Raw genomic sequence first — 27,897 nt, forward strand, 5'->3', positions numbered from 1 at the left:
CTGTTTGGACTGTTTGAATTATTTTTTGTGTAAGGTATTGCAATGTTCATGTGGGGATGTGGCTTTAGGAGAAATGTAATAAATGCTTATATGCTCATAAAACAACACTGTGTTACTTGAAAACTTTATTTCAGTGGCAGGGTTTGCGATCCAAGACAGCTGTTACAAGGTAACACCCATGTGAGATTAACTCATTGTTAACTATTACTATGGGGAAAAGCAAACAACTCAAAAATTAAAAGAATCAGGCAATGGTTACAAAAGAAAATCTAGAGACCTAAATAAAACACTTACAGTACCACCAGTTTGGTAAAACTAAACAAGAATAGTTTACCAAACTATTTGGCCATACACATCAGTGGTGGGTTTGGTTTTTTACCACACAATCATATTTTGCCATCTCAACCTCCTGACATGAATCCTATAGAAAACTTGTTGTTTGAATTGAAAAGGGCAGTCAATAAGCACAGACCCGAAGGATCTCAAGAATTTGGAAATACCCTTTTCTTTCCTTTCCAAAAAAGTGTTAAAATAGAGAGACCACTGCAAATTGAACGCTTCTGTTCCTCACTCAAAATTTTCCCTTTCAACTTTTTTGGAAAGGAAAAAAAAAGGTGCAGTGGTCTCTTCATTTTTTCCAGAGCTGTATACAGTGGCGCAAAAAAAGTATTTAGTCAGCCACCAATTGTGCATGTTCTCCCACTTAAAAAGATAAGAGAGGCCTGTAATTTTCATCATAGGTACACTTCAACTATGAGAGACAAAATGAGAATTTTCTTTCCAGAAAATCACTTTGTAGGATTTTTTATGAATTTATTGGTAAATTCCTCGGTAAAATAAGTAATTGGTCACCTACAAACAAGCAAAATTTCTGTCTCTCACAGACGTGTAACTTCATTAAGAGGCTCTTCTGTCCTCCACTCGTTACCTGTATTAATGGCACCTGTTTGAACTTGTTAGCAGTATAAAAGATACCTGTCCACAACCTCAAACAGTCACACTCCAAACTCCACTATGGCCAAGACCAAAGAGCTGTCAAAGGACACCAGAAACAAAATTGGAGACCTGCACCAGGCTGGGAAGACTGAATCTGCAATAGGTAAGCAGCTTGGTGTGAAGAAATCAACTGTGGGAGCAATTATAAGAAAATGGAAGACATACAAGACCACTGATAATCTCCCTCGATCCAGGGTTCCACGCAAGATCTACACCTGTGGGGTCAAAATGATCACAAGAATGGTGAGCAAAAATCCCAGAACCACACGGGACCACGGGACCTAGTGAATGACCTGCAGAGAGCTGGGACCAAAGTAACAAAGGCTACCATCAGTAACACACTACGCAGTCAGGGACTCACATCCTGCAGTGCCAGACGTGTCCCCCTGCTTAAGCCAGGGTCCAGAAGAGGATTGGGAGAATGTCATATGGTCAGATGAAACCAAAATATAACTTTTTGGTAAAAACTTGTCGTGTTTGGAGGAGAAAGAATGCTGAGTTGCATCCAACGAACACCATACCTACTGTGAAGCATGGGGGTGGAAACATCATGCTTTGGGGCTGTTTTTCTGCAAAGGGACCAGGACGACTGATCCGTGTAAAGGAAAGAATGAATGGGGCCATGTATCGTGAGATTTTGAGTGAAAATCTCCATCCATTAGCAAGGGCATTGAAGATGAAACGTGGGTGGGTCTTTCAGCATGACAATGATCCCAAACACACCGCCCGGGCAACGAAGGAGTGGCTTCGTAAGAAGCATTTCAAGGTCCTGGAGTGGCCTAGCCAGTCACCAGATCTCAACCCCATACAAAATCTTTGGAGTGAGTTGAAAGTCCGTGTTGCCCAGCGACAGCCCCAAAACATCACTGCTATAGAGGAGATCTGCATGGAGGAATGGGCCAAAATACCAGCAACTGTGTGTGAAAACCTTGTGAAGACTTACAGAAAACGTTTGACCTCTGTCATTGCCAACAAAGGGTATATAACAAAGTATTGAGATGAACTTTTGTTATTGACCAAATACTGATTTTCCACCATAATTTACCAATAAATTCATTAAAATTCCTACAATGTGATTTTCTGGATTTTTATTCTCATTTTGTCTCTCATAGTTGAATCGTACCTATGGAGAGAATTACAGGCCTCTCTCATCTTTTTGACCCACTGTACATATACATAAAACTTGATTGATTACCTTTGTGAGAAAAAGGAAATGAAATACAATCTTATTGATTAAGTATTTATTAACTGACTGTGTATTTATTCATTCCTACATTCAAACACACACATTTTAAAAGGTACACCACATTGTTCACAAATGTGTGCCTCTCCTATCGACAGGTGTCATCACTTGCTGTACAATATAAAGAAGACAGGCTGATCCAGTGTGTTGCTGAAATCAATATACAAGCCGACAAGTTTTTCCTTCTAGGACAGTAGGGACTGAGCTGTCTTCATGGACTGTGATTAATCCAGAAAAGTCTGGAATTTGACTATTATTGGGCAAGGACTAGCAGTGAAGCCTGGCCACAGCAGTCCAGGGTAATTTACATGCTCAAGAGCTATGGAAGAAGCGAAAATCTCCAACCTGTGCAGCTCGGTTAGCAGTCTGGAAACAAAGCCAGCAGCATTCCTGCCTTCCATCCCCCCAGGAATACCTGTAATGTAAGTTGTGGCAACAGGACAAAAGGTGCCAGTCTCGGGGTCAGAGGAGTATCTATTGTTTTCTTCACATTCACAATTATGACCATATTGTTTTTTTAACTCTACAGGGAGTTGGTATTGGGGACAAAATGAAAGTTTCCTCTATTTTAGGCAAGACATCACTGTTGCTTGGAAAGGTGTCTCACGGAGAGTGAGTTTTTTTTATTACATTTATTTTTTTACTTTGGATTATTGTCTATATACCATTTCTCTCTCTCTCTCTCTCTCTCTCTCTCTCTCTCTCTCTCACTCCGATCAGCAATAACGTTATGGAAAAATCTTATCTGCTGGGGCTTGTCATCAGTCATCGAAGCAGAGCACATACTGTAGAAGCTATAGAAAACTTTAACTAGTTTAAACTAAAGAAAAATGTGTAATTTCCTACTTAATCTACCAATGAAAGAAAACATTCTATAAGCATGCTTCACTAGGTGAAACACTTACAGTTATACTTCAGAAGACTTTGTGTGGTTACCTCTTTCAGGTCGATGGGTGTACGGTGAGTACAGTAGTTGTTGTTTTTGGTCACATTATTAGTACTGTTGTCTCTTTGTGAGGGGATGCCAAAATTGTGGATTAAGTCTGTTTAATTCATTTATGATGTCTTCAAAAAGCATTGCTTCTTTTGCATAAAAAATACAGTGGATTTGATGTTGGGTACGTAACGTGATGCTTTTGGAAATTCTCCAAGGCCTTGGTCCACTGGCCACAGTTTGCCAGTGCGCGCACACACACACACACACACACAGAAAATGTATTGAAATACAGAAAAGTTAAAAAATAACTTACAGTTTGCCAGGCTCCTGATTTGAGTAATTAAGAAGCATAAAATGTTGCAACACTAGCTGTTGATATAGCAATCCAATATCCTTTAAGTATGTATATGTTGTTAACGATCACCTACATTTACTCTATATTTCAGATCCTTTATTTTAGAACACAGATGAAAATAGATTTTCTTGAGGTTTTCACTCCAGTTTATTATTGCCTCCTCGACCACACCATACAAATTTGCTGCATTAGCAAACATGATTAATTGCCCATTAAAAATGCAGATCCACTGCAATTCCAAATTGACCAGTAAAGCTGTTGAGGAAAGCAAAGCCGATAGAAAACTTTAACTTTTCAAAATGTACAGTACCATTTACAAACATGGTATATTATCTCAGACCTACATTCAAGTAGTACTAGGTTTTAAACAGAACTAAACTATTATGTCACACGGTCAATTTAATAGAACCTAAAAGAGTCTAAAAGAATGTATTATAGACTCAAATAGCTTAACCTAACTTCTTTCATGAGGAAAGAATGTTAAGCTCAAAAAGGCAATTCAATTGTGTGTAAAAAAACATTATGTATACAGCTGGTCTAACATTTGTGCCATCACATATGTTCATCAATATTAATATGAATAAATTACATTATGTACATGTTCATCCATTTATTTTCAATACAAATAACTAAATATAGTTCCAGGTCAGCTTAGACATGACCTAGACAGAAGACAGTTAGAGGTTGTATTTAATATAAGTTAAGCCGTTGGTCTATTCATTAAACACTGTGTTAAACGGCAGGTCAGGTCTATTGTTTTAGAGGTTTCCCTCTGAGTAATCCTGTCTGTAATCCTCAGCGAGTTCCGAATGTAAATAAGAGAAATTGTGTTATCCTTTAATGCTACAAAACATCCCAGAGTGCTCTCTGATTAAATAACAACCTGACAAGGAAACTTTAGGATGCAGGTTTTGGTTTGAGATGTTACTGTTAAGCCTTGTCTGGTGTGGCTTGAAGAAACTGTCTTGGGTTATAGATGTTTGAGGTTTATCTGCTCATTTATATTCAAACCTTAGCTTTCCCAGACAGCATCCCCATGGAACCCTATTATCCAACTCTTAAACTGACGAGAAGAAGGAGTAAAGTATTAAAGAGAGATGTGGATAGGGAGACATAATGTGTGTGTAAAATGTATGCACGCAGGAGTGTAAGTCGCTTCGGTGAAAAGCATCTGCTAAATAGCATATATCAGTGTTTTTTACTAAATGAATACACTACAAATGAGGAGGTGCTAACATCTGAACATGCAACTAGACATATATACAACCCCTTCTAAGTACAGAAAAAGCAAGGGTGAGTTTGTGATACTGTCTGTTTGTACACGTTCCCTATGAGTTCCTCCTTTCAACCCAGTCGTATCTATAGCAACAACAGCAGCACAAGAGACAGACATGAGGGGAGCAAAAAGAAGGAGGCGGGATCTGGGCTATGGGCGTGTGCTTTTAGAGACTCCTGGTTAATCTCTTCCTGGTTGGGCGGGCCCAGGGTGTCAGCGGTGTCAGCCGGTTGGTTACGACTGGAGCACATGTCATACAGGTTTCCAGAAAACTGCATCTTCTTGGACTCCTGTCGCAAAGACTCCCAAACGGCAGCAGCCTCATTCGGGCACCCGGCCATTTCCTCGTTGGCACAGTCATGAAACTCATCCCAGGACCTGTAGTGGGAGGAAGAGGGTCACATGGCTCCATAGTCTGAAGAGGAATTGCGTTCACATGTCTACATCAACCAGGTGTAGGCATGTTGTTCAAGACCCTATCCATTATTCATCTGTGTGTTCAAATATCCCTGCAAAGACATGCTTGCAGTTACAGTATGGTGTTGCTATGGTAAGGGTTATGTCTCCATCTATAAGAAGACGAGGCTGTAGCAGACTGGTCCAAAACAACATCTGCATGTAACACCACAGATAAACATTTTACATTCACATTCCCTGGGTAAAAGGGCAGAAAGGCTTAACCTGCACTGTGTTTGGATATGGGCCCATAGTCTAAATTCAACCCTAAAACAGCACATCTGTTGGGGGCTTAGGGGCATCTGTTAACCGCACACACAGCAGACCTTGAGGGAAATGGGTGAAACAAAGTGGAAGCAAAATGCAGCCTTGCAAAGTCCCAGAGTCACATGGGTAGATTACAGCAAAGCAGCAGCAGGTGAAGGGCAGCTTGTTAGCAATATCAGCCTGCAGCCTCTTTTCTGATTACAATTATAGAGGATTGCTGAGGTGTTAGATTGAACACTTGATCTGAAACATACACTGCATGCTAATGCATAAACAAAACAAGCTCACAGGAAAAAATTAAATCGCCTGTTCTAATAACAATTTCTATTTTACACTCACAGTAAACTCTCCCATCATTCCATAAAAAAAATAATGACTTTGTTGTTGCCTTGGCCTAGATGCAAATTTGCCTTTTTGCTGGTGCTTAATAGATTGGAACACATTCAAAGTAAGATTGTCGGCATGCACTCCTGTGAATACGTGTGTGCGTGTGTGTGTGTGTGTGGTGTCATGCGTTTATTCCTGAGTGCTCATCTGCATGCGTTGATGGTGTACATATTCACATTTATGTACGTACACACGTATGCATTTATACAAGTATTGTGACAAATGGAAGGCCGCTACATGGCCACCAGATGGAGGCAAAGCCCGGATCTGCTGTCCACCTTCCCCCCTCCCCAGGCAAACACACCTGGGGCTGATCAGCCCTGTACACCTGCAGGTGGTAGCCTAATTGGCCAGGGCCCTAGATGAGCCACCCAGAAACACTCTCAAAGGGGAGAGATGGCTGTACGCAGAACGCTCAGTACTGCTGATAAAGTGTTGAGTTACATTTGGAAAATACCTTGTTTTGTTGTTTTACCAGTTTTGTTTATGTGGTAGTGTTACATCTTGCAGGCTTGATTGTTTTGTTGAGTCCCTGAAGAGGAACCCCTTTTGTTCTTTCCTATAAAACATTTTGCTTGAACATAACACTGGATATTGAACTGAGATTTTTTACTGCTCTGCAACAAACACCTACACCCCCAATGGCGGTTTGTTACAGTATGTACTGTGTATATGTGCAGTATATATGTACTGTATGCCTTCCTAAGATCCCAGCAATTACAACCCAAAGCCAAGTGGAATCTCTCTGTGGGCTCGATCACCAACAACATGTGGAATGGACTAAAAACTACTATAGCCTACAAAAGGAAATTCAGCCGTGTGGGAGGATTGTCTGCTTTTCTGCCAGAGGATCCTGGACTTCCTGTCGGTCAGACCTCAGGTGTATCCTGGACTTCCTGTCGGTCAGACCTCAGGTGTATCCTGGACTTCCTGTCGGTTAGACCTCAGGTGCATCCTGGACTTCCTGACGGTCAGACCTCAGGTGCATCCTGGACTTCCTGTCGGTCAGACCTCAGGTGTATCCTGGACTTCCTGTCGGTCAGACCTCAGGTGTATCCTGGACTTCCTGTCGGTCAGACCTCAGGTGTATCCTGGACTTCCTGTTGGTCAGACCCCAGGTGGTTTGGAAGGGCAGCTCCACCTGTTCCACACTGACTCTCAGCACTGGTTCCCCACAGGGCTGTGTGCTCGGTTCCCTTCTGTATCCCCTGTTCACACATGACTGCGTGGCCGCGCACCTCTCCGACAACACTACGTTTACTGACGAAACCATCGTCATTGGTCTGATAACGACCAGACCGTGAGGAGCCGAGAACCCTGTCATCATTGTGTCAGGATAACAACCTCCAGCGCAATGTCAGCAAAATGAAGAAGTTGATTATGGGCCACAGGAAGGAACGTGGGAAGTCACGCTCCTATCTACATCAATGGGTCTACAGGGGACGGTCAGCAGCATTAGGTCCATCAGGGACGATCTGCCCTGGTCTCTCCACTCCAAGATTGTTGTTTAGGAGGGGAGGAAACATTGAATCTTTCTGTGTCAACTGAAATGGTTCGGCCTGGACCCCAGGATGCCCGCCATCTACAGTTTCACCATCAGGGGATCCTGTCTGGCTGTATTACTGCCTCATCTGGCAGCTCCACTGCCTTTGACCATAAGGCTCTACAGGGGGTAGTTAAGATGACATAGCGGACCACCAGGACTGACCTGTCAGCTCTGAAGGACCCGTAAACCCAGAGGTGCAGGAGGAAGGACCCGTACACCCAGAGGTGCAGGAGGAGGGACCCGTACACCCAGAGGTGCAGGAGGAGGGACCCGTACAACCAGAGGTGCAGGAGGAGGGACCCGTACAACCAGAGGTGCAGGAGGAGGGACCCGTACAACCAGAGGTGCAGGAGGAGGGACCCGTACAACCAGAGGTGCAGGAGGAGGGACCCGTACACCCAGAGGTGCAGGAGGAGGGACCCGTACACCCAGAGGTGCAGGAGGAGGGACCCGTACAACCAGAGGTGCAGGAGGAGGGACCCGTACAACCAGAGGTGCAGGAGGAGGGACCCGTACAACCAGAGGTGCAGGAGGAGGGACCCGTACACCCAGAGGTGCAGGAGGAGGGACCCGTGAATTATCAAGGGCCCCAGTCATCCCAGACATAAATTGTTCTCCCTGTTTCAGTCTGGCAGGAGGTAAAGGAGCATCCGGTCCACAACAAACAGGTCCTGGGACAGCTTCTTCCCCCAGGCAGTAACACTGCTGAACTAAAATAGGTACTGTTTTTATGCATAACTTTCGATAGACAAGAGCAGCCGAATACTTTTTATACAGAGAACAATTCTCTGGTACATTTTAATTAGTGCACTTGCAAATGTAATTTTTCATTTTGATATGAACTTTCATGTTGATCAGTGGCAAAAACTCCTTATTTCATTCATTTAGATTTTGTGTTGTAATAATGTGGAAAAGTCCAAGTGGGGTAAAAACATTAGAGAGCCATTGTATCAGTTAGTTTTTTGTAGTCCTGAAACACATCTGGTTTTAATCTATTCAAAAACTAATTCAAACCTGGGTCTGATTTTAATCCTTTACATCTAGTCAGAGACTAATTTAAACCTGAGTCTGGTTTTAATCCTTTACATCTAGTCAGAGACTAATTCAAACCTGGGTCTGGTTTTAATCCTCTACAACTAGTCAGATACTAATTTAAACCTGAGTCTGGTTTTTATCCTTTACATCTAGTCAGAGACTAATTCAAACCTGGGTCTGGTTTTAATCCTTTACATCTAGTCAGAGACTAATTTAAACCTGAGTCTGGTTTTAATCCTTTACATCTAGTCAGAGACTAATTCAAACCTGGGTCTGGTTTTAATCCTTTACATCTAGTCAGAGACTAATTTAAACCTGAGTCTGGTTTTAATCCTTTACATCTAGTCAGAGACTAATTTAAACCTGAGTCTGGTTTTTATCCTTTACATCTAGTCAGAGACTAATTTAAACCTGGGTCTGGTTTTAATCCTTTACATCTAGTCAGAGACTAATTTAAACCTGAGTCTGGTTTTAATCCTTTACATCTAGTCAGAGACTAATTTAAACCTGGGTCTGGTTTTAATCCTCTACAACTAGTCAGAGACTAATTTAAACCTCGGGAACCATGTGACTCTAATAATCTAGCAGGTTGAAACAAAATACAGAAGTGTCTCATCTCTCTGAGACTGGGGTTGAATAGCCCTGATGTACTTAAGTACTCCACACATAAGGAGTAGAAGTAGAGCAAAAAAAGAAATGCTTCACTGTCTCAATAATTATGGAGGGCGCTGATTGTTCCAGACACATACGTATATACCTGATGATACCAAGAGTCTCCAGCTCTGACATAATGAACCGCAGTCAGGAACCTACTACACTGACCAAGAATGTGTGACAATCGGTTGATCTCGATGGGGTGAAGCATGGAAAGTTCTCTTCTATGACAAGGACATTACTGCTCACCAAATTCTTCAGAAGGAAGGTTAGTGCCATAATATTAAGATCAATTAGAGATGGATGTATAAATAGAATGGAAGGCGGAGATGAATAAAGACCCTCAATCTTTAATTAGACACATCCCTATGCTCCCAGCAAATGGGAAGTGCTGTCAGGATGTTAGAGAGGGCTGGACCGTAAGCTCAGAGAGGAGAGATAAATGAAGGAAGATCTAGAGGGAAGAGAGGTAAAAATATAGTGAAGCCCTTCAGTCACTGAAAATGGCATTTGTGTTCTGTGGATTTTCAGCGAGGGAGTCCGTCGGTCTCTGTGTGTGTTTATTACCAACATCACAGATTACATTATTTGTTTCCTCTGTTCATGGTCATTATTCTTGGTTCACCTGACAGTGGGTGCACACAGAGATGTGTGTGTGTGTGTGTGTGTGAGAACAGATGCGTGTCCTTACTTGCAGATGGTGTGTATCTCCTGTGTGTCCTGGGCACTCTCTGTCAGGCTGTCCCCCAGAGCCATCAGGCACTGAGCAAAGCCCTTGTAGATGGACTGACACCTCCTGGTGGAGGCAGCAGAGCTGGGACTGGGGCCGACCACTGGGGACAAAGAGACACACAGAATACCATCAGTGCTCTGTAGTCCTGTTACAGTGGGGACCAATCAGCATCAAGGGAGTTGAACACTGCCAAGCACATGACTTTGGCAACCTACTCGTTTCCTTTAGCAAAGTGCTACAAAACTCTCTGTCTGGACATTGGTTAAGAAATGCTTTTATATTTCAGGCAGAGTAGCCCAGTTCTTGAAATCAGCCTGGTTTTATCAAAATATTTCAACGGTTTAATGCACTGTCCCTACCACCCACCATTGAGGACCACACACATAGCTGATGTGAAGGCCCTTATTGTCTTCTGATAATAGCATGGACAAATACGACTTGAACAAGTTCAAGTGTTTAAATAACAAAATATAATAATTGTCTAATAGTGTGAATGCTCCTAGTCTTATTATGCGCCGCCACCAGACAGGTTCTTCTCTATAAGGAAGAACAACATGTCTCCAGCCTGGGGAAGTGGCCTGGCTGTCCTCCAGCTTTAGAGGACTGGGCCCATGTGCCTTGCTGCTGGCCCAGGTACACCTCCACATTGTGAGGGGCCGCCTGGAAGATCCTGCTGATGGCCTATTTATGTCTCAAAGACGAAGCCATGGTAGTCAAAGCACACACGGCTGGTACGGTGAAACTGGATGGCTCATTAAACCAGTTACGGTTCCTTTGATCGCTCCAACGTTACTTGGACAACGTTAGAGCTAGGATACACTGACAAGTGCTGACCTATGCAGCTGCGTTCATTAATCAGCGCTAAAACGTACGCTGCCATTCAGAGGTTTCGAGTCACTTAGAAATGTTCTTGCTTTTGAATGAAAAGCAAAAAAAATTGTCCCTTAATATAACATCAAATTGATCAGAAATACAGTGTAGACATTATTAATAAATGAATATTGTCAAATGCCAAGAAACTGAAGATCTTTTTTGAACAGTAGTTAAACTTTTGAACGGTAGCCTTTTAAAATTATGAACTTGGATTGGCTGTATTTTGGATCAATTAGATGCTATAAATTGTGCTTTTCTTTAAAAAAACAAGGACATTTCTAAGTGAGCCCAAACTTTTGAAGACTAGTTTATGTAGGGTGCTTGCAGGTCTACGGATGGTTCTTCTAAAAGGCCACAGATCAAGGTCACTTCTAAAAGGTGTTGACGTCTAATTCAAATTGCTGCCCTATCAACTTTTGATGGTTGTTTCTGTACCTATCATGATGACCATCATGGTTTTGAATCAGGAGTGGAAGAAATCGCTACCCCATCCCAGGAAGGCAGCATGTGTGCAAATTATCTAGCATCAACTCAGGGAGGTATTGATGAAAAACGTTTGAAGTCCCTGTAATTTGAATGCGTCCTTTTAAATAATTGAATAAGGATCATTTACTGATGTTTAGAGGTTTAGAGGTTTTATACAGTGTTCGGACATGAATGTGTGATTCAGTATTTTTGAACATTTCAATGTGTCTGCCTGTTGTGTGCCGTCCATCAGTATAACTTAATGTCCTGTGTGTTGATTCCAACAACTCGTTAGATAAAAATAAGTTTGATACATTTTGAAAATAATTGTCTGATTATTAGGCAGGTAACAATGTCATTATGCAAAAGAACTGCTTTTCTGCTAGGTTTTGTGAAAGCGGAAAACTAAGTCATTAAACTTTATATTCACCTTATTTATTTGACAACATATTATGGTAATTATTGAATTATTTGTTCACTTTTGAATGGATTTGAAAGTGGCCCTGAACAATAGTTAAGCATGTCAGAGACTTCATGATCAGATTTAGGCTTCATATGAATCATTTTAGTGTGAAGCAAATACTGCCTTAAAGCCATGTGAATATACATGAAAGAAAGAGTCATGAACCCACAAGAGGAAGCTGCTCGCATAGAGGCTTATATCTTCCTCATGTCTCTCTTCCCTAATATTGCCCCTCCCTTGCTAATTGAACAATTGGAAGGTGAACACTTTAAGGTCACAATGGACCTGAGTGGGGAAATACTGAGGATTGGGTGAAATCACCATGACAACTTTTGTACCAAATTTTTCTGCATACCTATTGATTTTGTGCAAGGTTTGGCAAGGAGATTTGGTTTCAATCCCCATCAACATTTAAACATAGAGCATAGAGAGGAAGACAAACCAGGGAATAGAACTAAGCAGTATAAGGAAATGGAGGAAAGTCTGTTGGTTTACAGTACACAGCTTGAAAAAGACAACTGCTGTCCAGCCCCATGGTTCTTTGAATGGACACTTTTTGTTGCATTACATGTTGCTTCTTTCCAAAATAGAAATGTGACCTCTAGCATTATGCTTTGGTAAGTCCCGCCCTTTGTACATCACATCATGCCCCATCCCATGTCCCAGTCTGGTTAGTTCCACTGACCATATACTGTACAAGGCATCAGATAAGTTGCATTTGAGTGTCAAGGTGCCTCAGTGTAAATATTTGATGGTATGATAGACCCAGGGAGAATCCATCAACCACTTCCATGACAAGCAGGCAGTCTCAAGTCAGACATTATGCAGTATGTTTCAGCCAAGTATCACATTAAATTACTTTTCAATCCTATATTTTCATCAAACTGATCATTTATTTACCTTTCTGTCTATGAAAATTGATAAGAGAATGTGCAAATCTAGGTATGAATTCTTTGTAGATTAAGAATCTAGAGAATTCTGTTCAGATCTTTATTATTGTCATATTAACCAAAAATATAACTAAATTGCAGATGTTGATATCTGAAGAATACGTTTTTTTTGTTTCATGTCAGATGGCATCATATTATATTAGGAAGTGTCTCCAGGAGCAATCAGTACCTTTGATCAGTACCAGAGATATGGATGTACTATCTAACATATTTCTATGGTTGTGTTTTCCTGCTCAGTTATTGCACATATCAACCAACCGTTGGGTGCTTCACAGTCAACTGTGTCACTGACTGACAGATATAACATATGCTGTGGTTTACTGATACGCAAAATACCTATCCAGGTGTTGTAAGATCTGTCAGGCATCAACCACATCTGAGCAGAGGACGTGCTGCACAGCCATAAAGTATAACCGAAATGTGGTTGTATTTCTTTCTTTTAAAAAAGGTAAGAGGAATTTTGGGAAGAATTAAAAAATATATATTTTTAATTTCCATGTCAGCTCTGTGTCCATAAATGCCCTTGGCAAAAAACCCAATAATTTAAATATCCACAGACACAAAAAAAGAATTGCAATGATAATTTGGACCACAGGAACAATTGCTGGAGTTTCTAATAAAATCCTAAATATTAACTGAAAATGGACAATCTAACTTCTTGCAAAAGCCCACTCTCACTGGCATGTTGTCAGATTTCTTTACAGTATTTCAAATGTTTATGATATAAATATTCTTTGATGAAGAATACACTGTCCCATTTTCAGGAATCCATTAACTCATTTCAAAGACTTTAGAGGAAATACATCAATGAAAACCTGTATAAAGGTTTATTAAAGGACTATCTGCATCACTATACAGTACATTGTTGATCTCTGGAAGTAAAAAAGAAATGTGCAAAAAATACAAGAACAGACAAGAGAAAAAGAAGAGCAGTATTTCTGAGTGAGATCCAGCTGACCTTATTCCCCGGTAATAAGTGGGTCTAGGTGACTTGGCCGGCAGACTGATGGGCTGAGTCTTTCTCGACACATGCATGCGGATCTCTATTCATGAGGCTGAATAAGCAGCTGTTGGCAGGCGCAGTGCTGAACTAGCAGAATTGGTGCTGATGCCTCCAGACTCCCATAGGAAGCACATCAAAATAAATTAATGCCATTCTATCGCATGTGTCAATTCTTGAACTATACACACCCTTGCGATGAACCCCATGCACAACGCTTGTGACACCTCTAAAAATAAAACAGGACTTAAGAGTTCAAAGTGTTGTTTACTGTCTCTATGTAGGTAGTGGAGAAGTGCCTGAGCAAAGCACTACAAATCCCAGGGGGCTCTTCCTCATTGCAGGTAATCTGTTTCTTTTAGTTTACCACTTAACCTCTTAACTCTGTGCATTTAATCAAACTACCCTGTGCCTTCCCACAAACCTTCTATTACAGGGCTTTTCAATCTATTTCCTGGATGGCTTGAAACAGTTTTATATATACCTGGTAGTTTATTTCCCTCACCTGGTGTCCTAAATCTAAATCAGTCCCTCATTAAAAAAGAGGATGAAAACCAGAAGTGTTTTGGCCCTCTGGGACTGGAGTTTAATAGCCCTGATCTATTATGAAAGTACTAGTGAAAAATTCCTCTACACACCATTTTGTTCATCTGGTAGGGCTCTTGACTGGCTCCACCAGGAACATTTTACACTGACAATCTGTATAGTATAAATGTACAATATGTTGTTGCTATACATGTGTAGTCACTGAAATATAGTAACTGACATAATGATACGTAAACCTTTAAAAAAAAATTCAAGCTAAAAGATACAAATGAAGATAGTAGTATAACCTATATGTGGGTATGGCCTGTGATAACTATAGGTCTAGTTCAAAGAGGACTGTCTGTCAGACATATACTGTATAGCAGTGGTATTCAAATCTGACCCTGGAACCCAACCCCACTCCATTTTTTCAATACATCCCCCTAATCAGGTACTTATTTAGACCTGCTACACAAGGTGGGTCCAATAAATGATGAGATAGAACAGAAGGCTAAATCTCTGATCAGGGGGTTGCAATAGAAAAATGGAATGGAACTGGCTTGGAGGGCCAGATTTGAACATCACTGCTTTAAAGGCTTCATTATAGAGCCTTGTAGTGCACTTCTTAATGCTAAAGCTGGATGGTTGCAGGTTCGACAACACCACATGCTGACATGATCATGAACGACAGAGGGATATGTTTACTCATGCCAGGGGAGATGCAGAGGACTGGCGCTTTTAATTCACGTCCGTCCTGGGTTATTTCTGATGTCCTCGTCACACATCCATTGGGAGGACAGGAGCCATTAGCCAAGTTATCATACGGCCGTACCCACCGACCTCCAGATCATTAGCACCAGCCGCACACAGACTGGAATGTGAAAGTCCTCATTCTTCCAACCGTCAGCGGCGCTCAGAGGTCTGTGTGGCATTGTGGGAAACGGGGTGTCTCACTGATTAGTAGTAGCTCAGTGTCTTCCTTTGTCTGAGCAAATATTTAGTGTGTCACTGTCTGAGCAGGCATCCGCGGTGCTTCACCGTCTCCGGCTGAGTGGGAGGAAGGCTTGGGAGGTTTACTATGGCACTATGGCAACTTTTACTATGGAAACTCAGGCCTCTGGCGTTCCATCGTTAATGGCGACAGCCAGGCTAATGATCCTTCTGGTGACAGCATCGCGTGCAACTGGATTAGAGGGAATGAGGTCCCACTGCAACCTTCACACCGGGTACATGAAAAAGAGATAGGAAGGGAGAGAGAGAAATAAAGAGAAAAACAGACTGAGACAGAGGGTGAATACGCAGGGATGGGCAAAAAAACAACACCTTATAATTAGCTCCACCAGATGAACTCCGGTTTCCAAACGAACGGCTAATCTTCCAGATTTTTCCATTCACACCTCAGCTCCCATCACACAGGCACAGGGAGAACAAAAAGCCCACATCCACTGGGTAGTAATTATCCCAGAGAGGACCACTAGATAGAGGAGCAACCTGAAAAGGTGAATCGATCGATTGCATAAAATCGCGGTTGCAATAAATTCTTTCTTTTTTATTATTAATTAATTTGGAAGGATTATGAGGAAGAAGAAGTTGGAGTAGCTGTGGAGTGGAATCTTCATTCAACTGCAATCTATTTAGGGTAAAACCCAATCAGGTCACACTAAAATTACTACCAACATCGAGTTCATTAGGAGCCCCAGTATTGCAGTACTCATAGCCCTGTAGGTGTGAGAAAATAACTGGAACCAAATACAGATGTAGTAAAACTGCATGAAGCCAAGCCTGTTGGTTATTACAGAGAAAAAGGAGGATATATGATGAGATACTTCACTCACATCAATGTAAAGAAAGAGCCTCATAAGATATTAAGTACAGCTCCTTAAGCTTTTGTCTACACTCTCCCGATCTTTTCCTCTCCCTCAAAAGCTAAGAAATCTGTGGGGAAAAATACTTGCAGAGTAACTATTTCTTTGGCTCAGAAGAGCTAAAAAGATACACAAATTGCTTCAAGGGCACATCTGTAATGTGCAAGCTTCCTTCATATTTCATCTTTACTGTTTTCTAAGCACAGACACACTCAAGCACCCAAACATCTACGTACACAGACACTTATATCTTCTTCAGCACCATCCCCCATGGGACTGCTTTTTCCTATGGATGTGGAGAGTGAAGGGAGTTCTTTACCCCCCTCTTCTCCCCTCCCTTCAGCAGTGTCTGAGATGAGGGTTGTCTTTGATCACAGGCAGATGAGACATGGCTGCTCCAATAACCCTCACTAACAAAAAGCAACAAAAAAAAAGGAAAACACACAGAGCCAAATGAATGGGCCTGACTTTGAATAACCATCAGCAATGTTAACCTGAGACGGTTAGAATATATGGGCTCCAGAAATAACTACACAGTGAGTGAAAGAAGCACGATAATCCTGTCTGTCATAGAATGTGCCAAGTACTCTCTCTGTTACACAAAACACATCCCTTTAAGGTAGATCATCACTGAACTGACAGACACCAGGGCAGTCTCAAACAAGCAGATATCTTACAGTACCGGTTTTGACTCAGTGCAGTAGGGCACAAATTAGAATCATGAAGATGACAGTCCGTGAAAGAAGTGGTGTTAATAGCGGAAACTTGTGTAGAATCCACCCGCGCTGGCTTAACACAAATTGATCAAATTGGCTTTTGGTGCAATTAGTGAGTATGGATCTCTTGCTCTTCATTTCACCTCCGTCGCTTAGATTACATTAGGTCAGGTGACCTCAAAGAAAACAGTTTAAAGCCTAAATTGACCTCATGACACATTCTCCTCTGCTCCCAACTCTGCCTTGCCTGTCACTGTTAGGGCTTCTGCTTCACAGAGAAGTCAAATACACCAGTATTTACTTTAAGGACAGTGAGTCAAAGAACTTCAAAGTGGTACACATGAGATGTACCCATCATAAATGTAATATTAATATAGCCTCACATGGCTGAGCACTGATCCACCAAGCAACCAACATTCCTAGAACATCATTGGGACAGTCCTGAAAAAAACTTACAACATCACCTTTGTTGAGTGACTGATTGTCTGTCGGTCTGCTTTTAAACATGTACCGCCAACTTGCTGTCTACCCAATGATGTGGTATGGCTGAATTCTATCTCTGCTGTGCACTGCACGTCTTTGCCCAGAGCTGTATATCCTACCACACTTCTCCTGTCCAGAGGAACCATAATTTGACACAAAGAAATGGTGAAATGGTACCAGGAAGAAATGTTGGTTTCCTCTGCAGAACAATCAATATGCTGCAATGTGCTTGACTTAGGCCAGAGCACTCTGAGAGCTGCATTGGAACCTACATTTCTTTTTAAAGATCCCGTCCACCCTGTAACACCAGTGGCCTGTAACAGGCGGCACACAGAAGGAAATAATTGTTGACCAGAGTGGAGTGAAGGTCCGCAATGAATAGCAATGGAGAGGGCGCACTCGTGTAGTGATTCCACTATGTGTAGACTTTGAGAAAGAGGGCGATGTTCCAAGCTCAGGGGATATCAACATTTTATGACTTACTCCTCGCATCCTCTTTCCTTGTTTCCTTCTAATTTTTTCATACCTTTCAGATAAAATGAAGTCAGCAAATAATTCATTGCACGGTCAAATTCACAGGCTTTAGGCTTAGTATAAAACGGGTATAACAGCGCAGGTCTTCTAAATTGAAGTACTATGCACAACAGCAGGAGATGGGAGGCATATGAGTAGGTCTACAGCATCAGAGGCTTTCAGTTACTATTTCATGTAGGCTACAAAGAACAATTACTGGTCATGGAAAAGTCATAGAAATTCCGTTTGTCAAAATGTGTGTGAACCCCTAACCGTGAAGGTCTTTACAGCACAATGTTACTTGAATTTCTGTTAATATAATCTATGTTTCAAAGTTATGACAAAGCTATACCATATAGAGGGGGGATATGATTCACTAAGGCAGGATAATCTGTCAGAATAGAACTGAAGTATGGGGGTGATTGTTCTTTGTGATTTCCCTGGTTGTTTCTACAAACTTCTGTCACTGTTTCCTGACAAAAATAAAAAGGAAGACCAGCCAGTGAATTCCCAGAGCTTCATAGAAAAAAACATTAAATTAATACTTTTTTCTGTTCATCCTATTTGTATTTTGTGGCTCAAGGAGCAGAGGAAAGATGTTAGCAGGACTTTAAAAGTGCAATATGTCTCTTGCTATCCACGGCTTTAGAGATTGAGGACTTAATCATTTTGGCAAAATGCTTTTAACACTACCATGCTGGTTGTATTATTCAACAGGGCATGTGTAAACATTCTCAACATCCTCAAGGAGTTAGCTTGACTAATAGATTTAAATACCCCTAGTAGACAGAGTTGATGGCATACCTTGATTTCAGCCATGGGCACACTGGGAAATAGATTTTATTTTATCCCTCAATGGGACTCAAACATTAGCGGACAGTGTGGCATAGCTCAGTTTGTCCCTGGTGGAGCTCATTTTGACCATAGTGGGACTCGGTGTGACCGTTTGGGGGCTCAGTGTGACAGGGTGCTCAGTGCGACTGTGATGGGGCTCATATTGAATTTAGTGGAGCCCAGTGTGACCGTGGTGAGGTTCAGTGTGACATGGTGGGGCTCAGTGTGACCATGGTGGGGCTCATTTTGAACGTGTTGGGGCTCATTTTGAACGTGGTGGGGCTCAGTGGGACTGTGGTGGTGCTCAGTGCGACCGTGGTGGGGCTCATTTTGAACGTGGTGGGACTCAGTGCAACCGTGGTGGGGCTCATTTTGAACGTGGTGGGACTCAGTGTGATGTGGTAGGGTTCAGTGAGACCATGGTGGGGCTCATTTTGAATGTGGTGGGGCTCAGTGGGACCGTGGTGGTGCTCAGTGCGACCGTGGTGGGGCTCATTTTGAATGTGGTGGGACTCAGTGTGATGTGGTGGGGCTCATTTTGAACGTGGTGGGGCTCAGAGCAACCGTGGTGAGGCTCATTTTGAAAGTGGTGGGGCTCAGTGCGATCGTGGTGAGGCTGTCCTTGACTGAAACAAATCTTGGTCAATCTACAGTCGACAGTTAAGTCACCATTTTCAAACTTTTTTTTTCATAAACGGTAGTAGACACACTATATTTTAAGAAAATCAACTACATGCAGTTTGCAACAGCGCAGTGAGTAAAACGTCACTCATGCGATGTTCCGGATGTTTCCGTTAATGTCACATGCCTACACACACAAATCGCCGTTCAAACGTAGCCTGTGATTATGCATTGCTATTTCATAGCAAAAGATTTACAATATGTTTTAAACCTACATGTTTTTGCTGATAATATAATCTATAAATTACAAAGCTTCTCTGGAGAAACATCTGTATGCAGCAGAGGTTTACGTTTTTAGAGGGCAGTGTTCCTTGCCAACTGGTTAGGCCTCCATTTTTGAAGTAACAAATATGTCTTATTCCTTACTACTGAAGGCAGTCCAATTTTCCCTAAAAATTGTGAGTATGTATAGGATCCACAAAGCCATATTTCATACTTCACATCTCAATATTTTGGGCATGTGAGCATATTTACCAAAAAATCTCTTAGGTCATTAAAAGATATAAGCTGATAACCCCATTTGGTTTTAGCTAGTTAGCTGGAGTGTGTAATGGCTTTTTGGATACAGTTTCTCTTGGCCCACAGACCACTAGGAAACATTTAACATCATTGGAAAAAGTGAAATTCTCCTTTAAGGCATTTAAGAACATCATGCAGACATATAACTAGTAATCTTACTTAAATCTTAAAAATGGTTAAAACATTCAGGACGCTGTCGCGCACACACCCCTTGGGATGCAACATTAAAACATGAAGAACCCAATATATTTCAAAGTCTTACAGAAAGATCATGCAAATTCAGTTCTTTTAAATCTATAAATAATTGGCTACATTTTATCTTTCCACATGAATTCAACTGCAGTCCAAGCTCAACTGCTGAATATGCAAATGTCTCCTCCAAAGATAATCATTGCAATATATATGAAAACATTATGTAAGAGAGTAATGGAGTTACGGAGACACTGTACACAGATGCTTGAACATGATATGAAAGACATACAACATCATAAATGGCAAAGGGTTTCCAATTACATACAGCGAAGTTCCCTAGTGTCCTATTACCTGCACTTACTATCTTTCCTTACCACTGGATAGCACAAACTACAGTATGTCTCTGGTACAATCAGCGCCCTCCATATTTCTTGGGACAGTGAAGCATTTCTTAATTTTTTGCTCTATACTCCTTATGTGTGGAGTATTTGAGTACATCAGGGCTAGAGTCCCAGAGAGATACATTTCTGTATTGTGTTTCAACCTGCTAGCTTATTGGGATCACATGGTGCCAGAGGTTTAAATAAGTCTCTGACAAGATGCAGAGGATTAAACCCAGACGTGTTTCAGCACTGCAGGAAGATAATTGAATAGTCCGGGTTTACAATGGCTCTGTAACGTTTTAACCCCATTCGGACTTCTCCTAATTATATTGTGCTACAACACGAAATCTAAATGGATGACATAAAGAGTTTTTGCCACTGATCGACACAAAACAAGTTAATATCAAAATTAAAAGTTACATTTGCAAGTGCACTAATTAAAATGTACCAGAGAACTGTTCTCTGTATAAAAAGTACTTTTTTATTGAAAGGTACGCATAAGGCCCCTTCTAGTTACATCTGTAACTACAAATTCACTCTCAAATATACATAAGCAATTTACCCCCTTCCTAGGGTGACTTAGTAAGCTCGCACGATTCTTGACATTTTTCCTCTACCTCTTTCATAAACAAGCTGTCTGTAAACAACACTGACTGTATATTTTGTTTATTGCACCATTCTCTGTAAACTATTGACACTGGTGTGTGTGAAAAGGCCAAAAGGGCAACGGTTTCTGAGGCACTGGAACCGGCTCACCACAGAGGATAATTTCACGCTCAGTATTTGCTTAGGTCACTTGTTTTCATGTTCAGTTGAACAGCAACTGAACGTTAGAATGGACTTGATGCCTGTCTACCTGTTTTATAGCCACAACCCCAGGGAGTAGGAGCGTTCCACTGCCTTAACAACATGGTGTTCCTATAAAAATCCCACTCAGTCTAAAATGCAATTACTAAAGTACTGTACCAACATGTTAACAAGGTGTTGTTAATAGTATCATTGCAAACACTGGGGGATACAAGCACATGAATAGATAAATCCCCCAAAATAAATGCTTTGCTCAGAATGGTTACAGATATTAACAGTTCATCCTGCCAGTAATCAGTATTTACTCTAAATAATTATACATAGGTATTTGATATATATATATATATATATATATATATATATATATATATATATATATATATATTTTATACATACATATATTATCATTTACATATAAAGGAAAGGACCAAAGATTTAATCTTACCAAGAGTGATCAGTTGAGTCAATATGTAGTTTGCCTGCAGACCATCAGCTTTACATTATTCAACTTAAAAGCTGGTTAAGAGAATTCACAATGGAGCTTGAATTAAAGATTCATATTGAAAAACAGTTTACTTAGCAACAGTTATGTAAAGTGATTTTTATAAGTAAGTGTAAGGGAAAGAACACTTATATACATTATGCATTTAATCAACTTCACCCCGAGGCGCTAACTAGCATGTCTAGTGCCCTATGACAGACAGGTCTGGATCACAAGGCTTCCCCACCACACTATGCCAGGCTAGCTAACCCAGCAAAGACGCGCTGTGACAGACCGAGGCTCCAAAGCACTCTGAGGAAATGCATCAACCTAGCTATTTATGCCTGCCCAGTGATGTGGGGCAGGAAATCAAAGAACCCCAGCAATGATGTTCATCTCTTATCTCTCTGTACTGTGTTCATAAAGCACTGGGGTTGTGTTGGTTTGACGCACCTAACTCTTGCTGTTTACAGTAGGCTTGAACTGCAGATTGTACCATTGCTTAAAGGGGGCGATCCATCTCTTTTAAACATCTATAGGCCAATTTCGAAGCTGTCACCCTTGGCTAAAATCCTTGAAACCCTTGTTAGTGAACAGTTAAAGGACTTTTTATATATTCATTCTATCTTATCTATGTATCAATCTGGCTTCAGGAAAAAGCACAGTTACAGCAGCCATGAAGGCCTTAAATGACATCACTACTGCTCTGGATAAGAAACAACATTGTGTCTCACTTTTTATCGATCTCTCAAAGACTTTTGACACAGTAGATCACACTATACTGAAGCAAAGGCTATCAAGCATAGGTCTTTCTCAGCATGCTGTTTCATGGTTCGCCAGCTATTTATCAAATCAAATTCAGTGCACGAAATTTAATGGGCTTCCATCTGATTCATTGTTTGTTCTAAATGGTGTACCCCAGGGCTCTGTACTATGCTGGAGTTGGATGGTCTTCCCTAGCATCCCATAGACTTAGCCACTGATATATCTTTGTTTCCAAAGCCATATTGGGTTTATTGCCCTTATATTTATGTTCATTTATCCATAGAAAATGTGGTGAATACTGTCTCCGCTCACAGGATGATATTTTACTTCATGTGCCAACGGTCAGAACCATTTTTGGAAAACGTGCCTTCGTGTACTCTTCTCCATCAGCTTGGAACACCTTTCAAATTTGTTTTAAACTACAAGATCTTGTCTCTCTTAGCATTTTAAATCATTGATGATGGACTTGGAATCTGATTCCCTTACTTGCCAATGTTTTTAATTATGTTCTGTCAACATCTGCAGAATAATGGTGTAATTGTCTTGTGGTTGTATTGATTGTACTTGTACTTGTTGTAGTGTATTCTGAAACCTTTTATGTTACGACATACGGCTGCCTATTCTTGACCAGGACGATTTTGGAAAAGAGATTTTTAATCTCAATAAGCCTATCCTGGTTAAATAAAGGTTTAATTAAAAATATATATACGGTGAAATGTAATAGATTTGAATGAAAAGGCCATTTTCATATGCAAATATTATGTCTTCATGCAAATATTTGAAGTAAAAAGGAATGGATTATCATGTTGTTAAGCTTAGGCTTACATAAAAGGAGAATTGACACAAAGTAATGCTCTCCGTGAGACGCTGATAGAGCACTGTCACTACGATAACAGCTAAACATTCTGTTCATCAAATGTTACTGAGAATTAGCATTTCTCTCTTCCTCCCTCAGTGTTTCTGTGTTCTTACTGCAGGTTCAGGGCCATGGTAGGCCATTTTCCATCTGGCCAATAAATGAGCTTCCTGGGCACATTGATCCCCCTTCCCCTCATCCCATCTGATGGAGAGTAAGTGAGAGGCTCATTGTAGTGGACACACACACACACACAGACCCACTCAGGGAGTTAATGAGTTTTTATTGACTAGAACACCTGAGTTTCCAGCTGTAACTTATCAGGGTGAGTAGAAGCTTCCAGAGAGCTGAGGATCCATGCTCATAGCCACTCCACGACAGATGGGAACAGCGGGACTTCCAGCCCTCGGGTCCACCACACACTTTCTCTGACCAAAGGATCTACTGAAGATGAGAACTATAACCGTTTTTCCTCTCCTATACATATTTGAAGCAGACAGAGCAGGAATTCGATTCTGTTTTTATTTCTCACAAAGAGAACGGTTTCCATTCAAAACAGTTGCGATTCTCCCTTTGCCTCCCTCTTAAGGAGAAGCACATCCTCCCAAAATCACTACTGCAGGGAGGTGTTACCTCATTTCACCTTTGACATATGATTGACAGCGTGGGAAGTTTAATCATGATAAGCACTTACGTTTCTGTTCATACAACTAACACCTATTACTGAAGATAGGCATGGCAGTGGACAGTCACTGGGGGCAACATGCCTTTCCACTGATCCTGAATCACGCCCAGTGTGGGCGACCACACAATACACTGCCCCCGCAGAATAAAGCCCCAGGAACATAACCTGTAGTGTCCTTGGGCCGATTGGCCACAGGTGGAGATTTCTTCCTCCTGAATAGCACTCAAAGCATGCACTTGCGAGCGCGCACACAGATGAATCACACTGACGTTCCTGTAACTCCTCAGAACGGAAGTATAAGTTTGTCTAGCCATGAATATTCATTCCCAGCTTTGGCTGGGGGTAGAGAGTCGAGGGGTGTCACGCTAGGCTGCCATTTCATTTCGCAACATTTGTTTAGGGACTCCACACCACACAATGTCCCTGCTGGAGAGGGAGATGGGGAGGGGGAGAGTAATTACTGGAGAAGGCTGATGTGAAGGTGTATGGAGAGCTTAGAAGATGTGTGATGGATCATATGCATAGTTCAGATGGAGAAATGTAATGCCTCTCCATGCCTCCCTGTATAACAACTTTTCAACAACTGAATCAGATGCCTAATTTGCAAACAAATAATTCAGGAGTGGACAGGCCCGGTGCCAGGACAAATAGATGGAGGGGGCAGTTAAAAATGGCGTGGGGGCTAATCTTTTTTTTGCAATATTTCTATAGGGTGTTTAAAACTGGGGAAGCAGAAAATTCAACTGAGGAGGCTAAGGCCCCTCTTGACCCCTTGTGGGAGAGAAACTTCATATTGCCTCACTTAATTGTGAGGTGTTTGAGCTGTGTTGATGAGATGACTTGCCAAATTGTAGATTATCCATTGAAGTACCAGCAATCCAATCCAATCCAACTTTATTTGTAAAGCACCTTTAAAACAACCAAGTTCACCAAAGTGCTGGACATTAACATGATTTAGGACAGATTATAAACACATGAGTAACGAAACGAACATTAAAAACAAGTAAAAAACTGGAAAATGTAAATGCAGAATACCACTCTTAAACAGGTTTAAAGGCAAAATGAATAAAAGTGAGTTATAAGTTGTGATTTAAAAATGTGGAGGCTGGGGGCCAATCTGACCTGCAGAGGCAATTAATTCTGCAGCCTTGGGGCCACGACTGAGAATGCTCGATCTCCCCTATTTTCGAGCCGTGTTCTAGGGACAACAAGGAGTAGCTGGTCAGCAGACCTTAATGACCTCAGAGGAGTGTACAGCTTCAGTAATTCAGCAATATAAGCTAGGGCTTGACCATACAGAGATTTAAAACCAAACAACAAAATCTTAAAATGTATTCTAAAGCAAATCAGTCGCCAGTGAAGGGTGGCAAGAACAGGTGTAATGTGATCTCGTTTACGAGTTCCGGTAAGGAGTCGAGCGGCAGCATTTTGGACCATTTGTAATCTAGAGAGGGAGGCCTGGCTAACACCTATATATAAAGCATTACAGTAATCCAGGCGAGTTGTGATAAAAGCATGTATAACCCTCTCAAAATCTGTGAAAGATTAAAATGGCTTCAGCTTCGTAAGCAGCCTGTGTTGAAAGAACCTAGCTTTTACAACAGAATGTATCTGTTCCTCTAGCTGAAAATCACTGTCCATCTTAACACCAAGGTTAGCTACCATAGACTTGACATAAGGCAAGTGTGTGGGGGTTGAGGGTGGCTGTACTAGACTGGTGATCAGATATGTAAAGGCTGAAACATTTTAAGGACGTTGGCGTGAGACTGTGTAATATGGGTGTGAGCCATAAATTGTAACAGGAAAATGAAAGTCAGACAGCAACGAATAAAGAGAGGAAGAGGAAAAAGTAGATACAGTTCTCCTGGAAAGCCTGAAACCCATTTAATTAGGTAATAAAGGACAATTTCTAAATCTTGAGGACTTCATGTTAGATGGTTCATTTTACACAATCACATGATTATTCATTTTTAACTAGCCATGGCTAAAGTTAGCAGACGTTTTTAATATTTACAGAACATACTGTTTACAGAAGACCTAGCCCTGGATTACATTTTGTTGGGTAAAAAGACTACTACCAGGGTGAAGACTCATCAAACATCATGCTGTAAACTATTGAAACCGGCCTTTCAATAGTGGCTCCATATGCCTGTGTAATGCAGTGAAATGCTTTTACTCAAAGCACAGAGGCATTAGTTCTGGAGAAAGAGGTGATTTTGTTCTCCATACAGCGTTATCAACCAGGTAAACTGGTTTGTTCTCAAATGATGCTAACATATGCAGGCTAGCAGGACAAAAGGCTACTCGCGGGACGAATAATAATTTCAATGTAATAAATGCGGAATGAAATGTGACAGGACTAAGAGCCAAGGAGAACATGATAACCTTTTGGTTTTATCAGTCCAAATCAATATAAGGGCTGCGTTGCTCAGTAGTGTTAGTGAAGTCATTCAACCCCACGTTGAAACCCCATGTTAAAATAGGAAATGTATAAAGCTTCCAACGTTTGTAAAACGTGGTTATGAGTTAACTTTGCTAGGGTGGTATGCTCACAGACAAAACATGAATAACGTGTTTTCTTTTTTACCGATAGGTTTAAACTGAAAATAGCAAGGCAGAGGTATGGATCAGACTAACACAGACCGAAATGGAGGATGGACCCTTCTGAGCATCTGAAGCCTCTGAAATTCAGATGAGATACCTGGGCTATACACTAGAGCCTATCTGGGGTAAACAGATGTGATTCATTCATGATTTATTTCCATCGGCATGTTTTCTTCATTAAATTCCCCAATGAATAGTAGGCTATTATATCAGCAGCACCCATAAAGGAACAGAGCCACCGGGAATCGACGTGGCCGTTTCAGATGTCCTGAGAGTAGCCTAAACAACTATTACAAAACAGACAACGCAATAATATGTAGGCTGCAACGAAAACCACACTGTAATATTTTTTCCATATCCATCTAGACAATTTATTTCGATTTGTTATCGATTCTTACATCACTTAGACACTTCGCCTGTCGATCTAGTGTAACCTAGTTGGGTACACTCCGTTAGTCCCGGTAAGGAGGTAAACCCATAACGACCAAGCGCATGAATGCGAATCAATTACAATGGTACTGTAACCTACGACTACAGTTGATCTATAGCCAATGTTAAAACCACTATCTGATTTTAAAAAAAATCCATGAAACTAAAATCCGTTGACCCATTTGTGACATTAACTACATTTAATCCTTAACAGTTTCCCACGTTAATTAAGTGAACTATCCATTCAAATACGTAATATTATGGAACATTTTGAACTCCGTTAAATCTTTAGCCATCTTTGAAAGCATTTCTGGTGACCACTTTAGTGCGACTCGTTCTCTCATTATTTAGCTGTAATGTGCATCTCACATTGAAACGCGACATAGCACGTAAACTAATACGTTATTTAAATAGAAAATTGTATTTTCTAAAAGTAAAAAAACAAAAAAAACTTACCTAGATGTAGAGCAACAGGCAAGAGAAAACACACGTAATTCACAAGAGATACCATTCTGTTCAGGCCAATCAAATAAAAGTCGGTTGAAATTGTAAAAATATATTTTTTTAAATCCGTCAGCAGAACAGTTACTCTGCTACCTGCCTCGGCAGTCAGACTAAATAGGTGATACAACTCACTGTATCATGCTTGGGAGCACCTACTCAAGTGTGTTCATGTAGTACGCTTTCGTGGGTTGGGCGCATTTGCGCGGAATATGGCACTCCAAACCTCGTCTCCTCTTATGTCCCATTATATGGGCACCGATATCCTTTATTTGGACGAAGTGTTATTTTAATCACAAAACCACTATTATAACCCCATCACCCATCTCATAGAAAAAAAATATCATTTTAAAAAGTTAACCTTGTTGGTTTCACGCGCGTTTGCGCACCAGCTCAACCAAAGAACAAGCTAATCTTTCCCA

The 27,897-nt window shown here is 41.1% G+C and overlaps 1 protein-coding gene across 2 annotated transcripts; it reads right to left on the reverse strand.

The window, feature by feature from the left end:
* Positions 1-3,547: 3,547 nt before the first annotated feature.
* On the reverse strand, positions 3,548-27,715 carry nrn1la (neuritin 1-like a). Of its 2 annotated transcripts, none has more exons than XM_020056764.2 (3): positions 27,635-27,715; positions 9,844-9,985; positions 3,548-5,185 (listed from the first exon to the last, which is right to left on the reverse strand). In XM_020056764.2, coding segments are annotated over exons 1-3 (438 nt in total). In that variant the 5' UTR covers positions 27,636-27,715; the 3' UTR covers positions 3,548-4,890. The 2 variants fall into 2 exon arrangements, with proteins under 2 accessions (XP_019912323.1, XP_010882188.1); XM_010883886.3 differs by lacking the exon at positions 27,635-27,715 and adding an exon at positions 27,431-27,619.
* Between the last annotated feature and the right edge of the window lie 182 nt (positions 27,716-27,897).

The sequence above is a fragment of the Esox lucius genome, chromosome 19 (assembly GCF_011004845.1).
Source record: "Esox lucius isolate fEsoLuc1 chromosome 19, fEsoLuc1.pri, whole genome shotgun sequence".
Classification (NCBI taxonomy): domain Eukaryota; kingdom Metazoa; phylum Chordata; class Actinopteri; order Esociformes; family Esocidae; genus Esox; species Esox lucius.